Consider the following 8,396-nt stretch of genomic DNA (forward strand, 5'->3'; position numbering starts at 1 on the left):
TAAGCCCGGTTTGACCTTGAAAGAGGAAGCTGCAGCGAGATAATCGGCTGCTGTGAACCCCCCCCCCCCGCTGTGTGTGCATGCACGCGCAATTTGGGGGGCGCGCACGTTGTGGGGGTTCAATCTATCTTGTGCAAAACCACACGCGTGTGCGTGTGCGAGCATGCTCGTGCACAGGAACAGGGAGACACACAGAGCTATTGACAGTTTTATCACGCTCTGAGCGCCGCACAAAGAAACACAAACATCATCACGCACGCCGACACTCTGCCCAGAACAGGCTGTTATTTACTGACGCCCCTGTTCATTTAACAGCAAGTAAGCGGGCTAAATGGCTTCCGCACAAAGGCGGCCATCAATACAGCCACGACTGGAAAAAGCAGAAGCAGACGTGCTCGGAGGGAAGCGCACGGGTCAATATGGCAGCCTTCGACAGGCGCGACACAAAGGATGTGGGGCCAACAGGGGCCCCGAACGGCTGTAAAGAGACCCGGGCGGATCGATGGAGGCTATTCTGAGGCTGACAGGAAGATTCAGGCTCAAGGGTGACGGGAGACGAGGAGGATGGAGGGAGGGTCCGTCTGGAAACGGCTCCTAAATGATGAAGCGTGGAGGCCAAACAAGGACAGCGCCGCAGCGAGCACGACTCTGAAAGTATCGACACTGTTCTCCTCCAAGCAGCAGGCCAAACAAAAGGGAAAGGATGACTTTATACATGAAAAAAATACAAAAACAAACAATATGACTGCACTGAAAGCATAAGCCTCAGACCTCCTGAGCTCATCCCTGCTGCTGGCCTCGAGAAACCAGGATTTGGGTGTCGTACTCTCCTGGCTATAAGACACACCTCCTGTCAGTTGTTAGGTTCGTCATGTGATTTAGGTCCTTTTACAACAACGGTTGTTACTGGAATAAAATCACACACACACACACACACACACACACACACACTCACACACACACACACACACACACACACACACATGCACAGAACAACAACGGTGGGACACAGCGCTGGTCATTGACAGATGATGGATTGCTATGAAGGGTGATTCTCATCTCGTACTGGCTTCTATGGAGCTGAAACACTTTACTGCATCTATGTTGTTCTGTCTTTAAGTCACTTTATCTCTGTAGACTCACGCATCAGTTCTTGATTTGCTTCGTTCCTTCATTTCCTAAAGGTTTACGCGATGCTGTTTCCACTCCTCTGTAGAGAAGCTGTTGAGGCGTTATGGACAATTCATGGTGCAGAGTGGCGGGAGTTTAAAGCGTGTCCTGAATGAGACGGGGACCAGTGACAGACTGGAGTTTGGTTTTATATGAGACCATCTGTTGGAGTAATGCTGCAGCAGCATTTGCTGCTTGCAGCCTGCAGGCGCTGGAGGCCAGACACTGAGCGAGGAGAAGAGCGTATTACAGTAATCAGATGAAGATGAGATGAAGGCAGATGTCAGCACTGAAGCTCTATAAGAGAGACAGTCGACAGCAGCGACCCCCCGGTTTGACCTTCTGCTGGTGGCAGATTCAGTCTGCAGGAGCGTTTATGATCCGAGTTTTGTTAGTAACTCTGATACATCGAACATCACCGGGTGGTTTTAATGCTGGAACGTGGAGGAGCTGTAAAAAAGGTATTCAGCTTATAAACAACTGGCAGTTTTCAAACGTGAAAGCAGAAATCTGACAGTAGGTCTGGACCGACAGTTTGAAGATTTATTATGATTATCATCATAAGCTGACGGACTGATCGGTCTTTAATGACGACTGAACACAGGGAGACGTTTCATCCTGGATGAGTTCCTCCTGTGATGCTCTGAACTCTACAACACAGACGGACGATCTGATGCTTCTTATTGATGTGTTGTCGCTTGTTCTTCAGATTTAAGAGCAACATCTGAGCAACAACACACAGAAGCTGATACAGCAGCTCATTAACTCCTCAAAGCGTAGAACTACAACACATCTGACCACACATGGGGAAAAAAAGTGGAATTAAATAAGTTGTGAATCGATTTTTCCACTCAAAAAAAAAAAAAAGACTTATCTTTTACAGAAAATGACAAACGACAAATGTGTGAGTTACCCAAGAGGGAGATGGGATAATTGTGAGACCAGAGAACAAACATGGAGAAGAACAGAACTAATAACTCCCACATGATTGATCACCTGAAGGATCGAAAAACAAACATGTAACTGCAAACACATCGATCAGACTTCCATTTTTACGACTCTCTGACCGATAACCTGCTGCATTCCCCCTTCGCCTCGTCCTGAAGTCCACATGATGAATAGGAGCAGATTAGCACTGCTTGAGTTCAGGATGTTTAGATTCGCAGTGCGCCCAGTCTTCCTCGCCCCAGGAGCGCAGCGTGAGCCGCCCTAATCCGCCCCGCGCCGCGGCGTCCGTCCAGCCGCCACTCGCATGTCACCGCAGCAGAATTAAGGCCCAACATGTTCGGCGCTGATCTGGGAGAGTTTCCAGGTCGGCTCGCACCGACACGCCATGCTGCAATAATCCCCGCCGCCCGCCCGGCTGCCAGCCAGCTCATACTTAAAAATAATGACGCGAGCCGAGACTTCTCACAGCGGGAGTGGAAGACGGTTAATAGAATCAGCAGCAAACTTCAGAAACCGGCACTCCCACATGTCATCCACCAGAGCAAAACAGCAATTTAGTCCCATAGCGGCAGAGATCTGACGAGGAAAGCTAAACTGAAAACGTTAACCACAAGTCACGAAAACAGAGGAAGGGTCCAATTTACAGGCTGTTGAAGACGACATGACTCTCACTTCAAATCTATCTGATAACAACACAGGTCTTGCTGCCTCACAGTGATCACAGCTTTTTAATCCCCGGCAGATGATCCCACTTTGGGCTGTGCTGTGTGAAATTTGCATGTTCTACCTGTGCCTAGTTCTCTCTGGCTACGAGCTTCCTCCCTAAGTCTGAAGACATGGATATGGATGGACGGATCAGTTTTGTCTGGATGCTGTTGTCAAATGTTCCTCTAAAGCTGAATAAATCGATATCTGAAGCACACTGTCATGTCAGAGTAATGGGATTACAATTTACTCCCAACGGTAACAGGGAGCAGAGACTGGAAAAGGTTTTTAGGGACTCCAGCACGACTGCGTCTATTAGATATCAGGGGTCGTATTGATTGGTCATAAAAGACTGTCGTTCTTGCTGCGGAGCAGCGGCAGCCTCTGAATTCAGACAGCAGAACTCTCTTCGAAGCTGTCGAACGTTCGCCGGTTCAGTGGCTGCCAGCGCCGCGACGCAGCTGAGCGGTGCGAGGGGAAGCTGGGAAGTTCCCCCTGAGCGACACGACCAGACCCCCACAGCGCAGTGTACACACCGAGGGCCGGCCCAGACCGCACAGCGGAGCATGATGGGATTGTGCGTGACACGGGGAGGCGGGTGAGGCTCGGTCCGTCCCGTCAGCAGACCGGCGGCGTTTCTGACGTTCTCCACTGTTTCTGGATACCCTGAACAGGAACGGCTCCGAGCTGCGGTGACAAACGAGCTCCAAATGAGCCGTGACTCAAAACGTCCACGGGCCAGATGGCAACGGTTCTCTGTTATGGTTAAATACACACAACTCCGTCCATCCAGGTGTTTATCTATCAGATGCAGGGTTACAGCCTGCACAGGTCTGAGGTCCATCCAGGACAAACAATCATATTCACCCTCAAATCGGAGGTTTCAGACTGTGGGAGGAAACCGACTCACCCGGGGGAATCCTGCATACACAGAGGGAACATGCAAACGCCGCCTAGAAAGGGCCTCAAATGAACTCAAACCTGGGACGTTCTTAATGTGAGGTTAGAGCTTAAACCACTACACCACCATGCAGTCCTGACACACACACATCAGTCAAAAAACCCAAACAAACAATCCAGACAGGGGCCTGTCACTAAATGAATTATGAATGTGATTAATTCTATTTTTTGAAGTCATCATTTGAAAAAAAAAATTTATGAGACATAAGAAGACATTTCATGATGATGCTCAAACCTTCTGAGAAACTGGTGAACGGTTTGTCCCTACTTTTAACAAGTCACTGTCAAAACAATGAGTAAACCAACAAAGAAAACACTCAATAATATGATCAATACTGAAAATAACAGCTCGTTCCTCCTTTTTGACTTTTGACTGCTTCATGAAGCCTCCACCTTAAAAAAAGACTCTAAATTTAGAGGGATTTGCAAGAAGCCATAATTATGGAACAGAGTTCCAATCAATACTTAAAAGATGTTAAGAGCTCACATTTTCTTTACAATCTTAGTTAAAAGTCTTTAAAATTCCTAACATGACATAATAGTGAGAAATAACACGTGAAAACATGGAAGCATTTGGTGGGGAAACATTCTCTATTACTTAGAATGAATTACTGAAAACTGCATCTGTTTTTAAACCTGGATAAACACAAGTCGAGTGGAAGTAAAGACTCGGTGATGAACACCTTCAATTGCTTCTGATTTTCACAAATCAGTGCACTCCACCGTTCGTCTGCAGCGATCACCTTCTGCTGCTTTGCAGTTTGTCTCTGAACGGCTCCTCACTTACAAAATCAAGGAGAAGTGTTTTAAACCGCAGGGATGTATTAAGTGACACGTCTTTATCTATTCAGAAAGTGAGTGAATTACTGTGGATCTACAGCGCTGTAATTAGCTCCTCTATTTTTTTCCCTCCAGAACAGCTGCATGATTTTTAATGCAAACAAATAATGTTTTAACAAAAGCCTTGATGTGGAGTGCACCGCAGCAGCTTCACCAAAACACTTCTAATCTTTACATCACATAAGAAGAGGGCGACACTTCAGCAGCACACTCCACAAACCGTTCAATCAAAGCACTTTTATTAACTTACAGCTTGCAATAATGTTATTTCAGCACAACGTGATGTGGGATTACTGAGCGTCATCTGAGTGCTCCACATTAGTTTAATGAGTACAATCTGTCTGCATGAATTAGGAAATAGTTTGTCAGCAGACAGCGCCGTGCAAAATTCATGTAAACAAAACATTAAAGACTGAAGCCTGAAGAGACGCCGCAAGAGACAGCTGAGGAGAAAAGACTAGTGGAATAAGACGAAGTTCAGAAAGAGGCTGGCAGCATTACTTCAAACTCTTTCACACACACACACACACACACACACACACACACACACACACACACACATATGTGTGTGTGTGTGTGTGTGTGTGAGAGAGAGAGAGAGAGAGAGAGAGAGAGAGAGAGAGAGAGAGAGAGAGAGAGATCCTGCTTCACACAGGATGAGGTAAAGGTCATACAAGTTGATCAAGAAAGGAAGAAAGAAAAAAAAATCCACCAGTAGGAGGTGCTAAGCTTGTTTGGCACTGGCGTGCAGTTCAGGACCTCTTTTAAGCGTGTGCGCTTGCGTGTGTGCGAGTGTGAGTGTGTGTGCGAGAGAGCGAGAGAGAGAGAGAGAGAGAGAGAGAGAGAGAGAGAGAGAGAGAGGGAGAGAGAGAGAGCGAGAGAGAGAGAGCGGTACGCACATAAGCGCGAGTGTGTGTGTGTGTGTGTGTGTGTGTGTGTGTGTGCGCGCCTGTGCGCCTGTGCGCCTATGCGTGTCTGCTGGACAGCTCCCGGTGCTGAACCGCAGCAGTCAGCAGTCACACGGACCGCTGCTGCTCCGGGCAGACCACATGCCCCGGTAGACCTTCAGCTGGTCTGGAATCAGCCACAACTGCTTTTTCTTTTTCTGACCAGGTTCAATCAATCATTACAAAAAAAAAAAAGAAATACATGACAGTACGCACAGAAGTGAAGTAAACAGCAGACATGAAGGGTTTCTCTAATCTAAGAAAATATCAGCATCTGACAAAAGCTTATGAAAAAACCAAGAATTGAAGAGAGGAGTGTGGAGAGCGAGTATGTGAGGATGGAGGTCAGAGGAACGGGTGGAGCACTTCATAGGGGAGAGAAGAAGGAATATGAGGACTGAGGAGAAACAAGGCGATGGGAGGAATGATGAGACGAGTTCAAAGACGCGGCGTTAAGCTGGAGGGAGAGACGAGTAGCACCGCGGGAGAACGTACCTGGTTGGTGGAGAGCTGCGCGGTCTGCGAGATGAGCAGCTGGACCGAGATGTGGAGCCCCGAGGTGAACAGGCCGGCCAGGATGGCCCAGGTGAGCGGCAGCGGCAGCATGCTGTACGTGGCGAACAGCGTGAAGAGGACGTACCCCACCCCGTCCCCCAGCAGCCCGTAGCCCAGCCCGGCCGCCAGGATCTGCGTGGCCATGGCCACCCAGGTGACCACGCCGCTGTACTGCAGGTAGCTGTGCGACGTCGTGTCCTTCCGCACCACCACTAAGGCACAAATGACCACCTCGATGCCCGTGAAGAAGCCCAGCAGCGTCCCTTTGATGGGGTCCATCGGGGAGGAGGCCAGCGTGAGGTGCAGCACCAGCAGGGTGAGCTTGGTCACCACGTCCAGGATGTTCATCACCACCACCGACTTGCGCCTCTGGCCGAGGAAGTAGCGCTGGTACAGGCGCTCGAGGTCTCGGGACTTGAAGGCGTTCCGCAGCGTGGGGAAGATGACGCCCCGGTACGTGTACCCCCAGTTCAGGAAGAAGTCGGAGTTGCTGGGCGCGCAGTCAATCTGCAGGAAGCCCAGGTCGCTGCTGGCGCGCTCCGGGAACACTTTGGTCCCGCCGTTGTTGTGCCGGTCCCCCACCGAGGTCCTCCCCGCGGACTGCTTGCGCGCGCCCTGGCTGGGGTCGTAGGGCTCGTCCGGGCCGATGCCCTTCACTCCGCCCTGCTCGTGGATGAAGCGCTGCTCGGTGATGTGCCGCACCGCGGTCTGCCACAGCAGGCGCTTGGGGCGCGCGCTGCCGCTGCCGCTGCCGCTGCTGTTGCTGTTGTTGCTGCTGCTCGGGGTCTTGTTGATGGTGTACAGCTCCTCGCTCGCGCTGGAGCAGCGGACCTCGGACAGTTCCATCGCCGCTCGCTGCTGCCGCGGCGCGTGCTTTCTCCGCCGCGGAGGATGCGTCGGTCTGTAGCTGCTCTCTCTCTCCCTTCCCGGCTGCGAGTTGGCTCAGCGAATTTGGGGAGACGGCGTCCTGTCGTGCGCATCGAACCGGGGGCGCGTGCTTCTCTGGGATGCGACAAGCGCCGCGCGGAGCGGAGCGCGGCTGGAGGTCATTGTCACGCGAACGATTCCACTGAAGAAGCAACACTCAAATCCCACCCGAGTGGAAAACATCCCCCGGATTATCTGCGCGCCGCCAGCACCATCCCCATCGTCAGTGCACGCCGCGACTCCGAGCTGACGGCTGAAAATCAGCGGGCGGCAGCGCGAGCCTCTGCGCGCCGGCCGTCCGCACCATCAGGGTGCCGCGGCGTCACGGAGAGCCGGGGTCCGTCAAAAACAAGGCGGAGATTTGGATGCAGACGGTGTCAGGCGATCGATGGGCGCACGGCGGGCTCTGTATGCTTGAAGCCCTTCACCCGTGCGTGGTTGGCACAGGTGCGTGCGTCCACGTTACCATTCTTTTTCCAGTTGGCGCATGCCACTGCAGCGGGGACGAAAAACCAAAATCCACGTTAATTCCAGCAACGTCGTGCAGGAGGTCACGAAAAACAAGCAGATCCAGTGAGGTCGACAGAGATTTGAGAAATAAAGAAAGGAAGAAAGAAACCGGCCAAGAAAAATCCGTAAAATCCGTTTTTGACAAAAAAAAAAAAAAAAAAGCGCTGCAGTCTCGAGCCACAAGGCGAACGATCAACTTGCTGTTGCGCGCGAGAGTCTGCAGACGAGATCAATGTCGAGTGCGTGTTTCAGCGCTCCTTCTCGCGCCTCTCCATCAGTGGATCGGATGCAACACCTGCGCGCGATAAGCGGAGCACACATACACACACACACACACACACATACACACACGCACACACACCGTCCTCGGTGTCAGCGCTGCTCGGAGGAGCGCAGGCTCCGCGGAGTAAATAATTGTCCTGTGTGCCCCCGTGCTGCGCGCGAGGATGAGAGCGGAGCCTCCTTCCTCCTCCTCCTCCTCCTCCTCCTCCTCCTCCTCCGGTGTGCCGTCTCCCCGCGCCCCCCTCTCCGCTCGGCCTCTCCTCCTCTTCCTCCTGCTCCTCCTCTTCAGGGCTGGACGGGCGGGCGGCGGCGGCAGCGGCGGCCGCGTGCAGTGGACCGGATTCGCAGCGCGCGAGGCTGTGGTCAGCGAGTCGGCTCCGCTTCGGTTTGACGTCACAGGCATCTCCGCGTGCGCGCGCGCGCTTCATCCCCCTCTCCGTCTGATCCCGCTCTCCTCTCTCTCTCTGCTCCCTCTTCATTGATGGCGCCTTCAAGCAACTTCCACTGGGAGCTCGAGCTCAGCAGGTGGAAAACTCCCGCCAAGAGGGATCC

The 8,396-nt window shown here is 51.9% G+C and overlaps 1 protein-coding gene across 2 annotated transcripts in view; it reads right to left on the minus strand.

Moving 5' to 3' along the window:
* adcy8 (adenylate cyclase 8 (brain)) overlaps positions 1–7,580 on the minus strand; it is a 71,166-nt gene extending 63,586 nt beyond the window's left edge. For both annotated transcript variants that reach the window (XM_030114844.1, XM_030114845.1), the window contains exon 1: positions 6,066–7,580. In XM_030114844.1, coding sequence (XP_029970704.1) covers positions 6,066–6,971 — 906 coding nt within the window. In that variant the 5' untranslated portion in view covers positions 6,972–7,580. The remainder of the gene's footprint in view (positions 1–6,065) is intronic.
* Between the last annotated feature and the right edge of the window lie 816 nt (positions 7,581–8,396).

This window comes from Salarias fasciatus, chromosome 18 (genome assembly GCF_902148845.1).
Source record: "Salarias fasciatus chromosome 18, fSalaFa1.1, whole genome shotgun sequence".
NCBI classification, from domain to species: Eukaryota; Metazoa; Chordata; class Actinopteri; order Blenniiformes; family Blenniidae; genus Salarias; species Salarias fasciatus.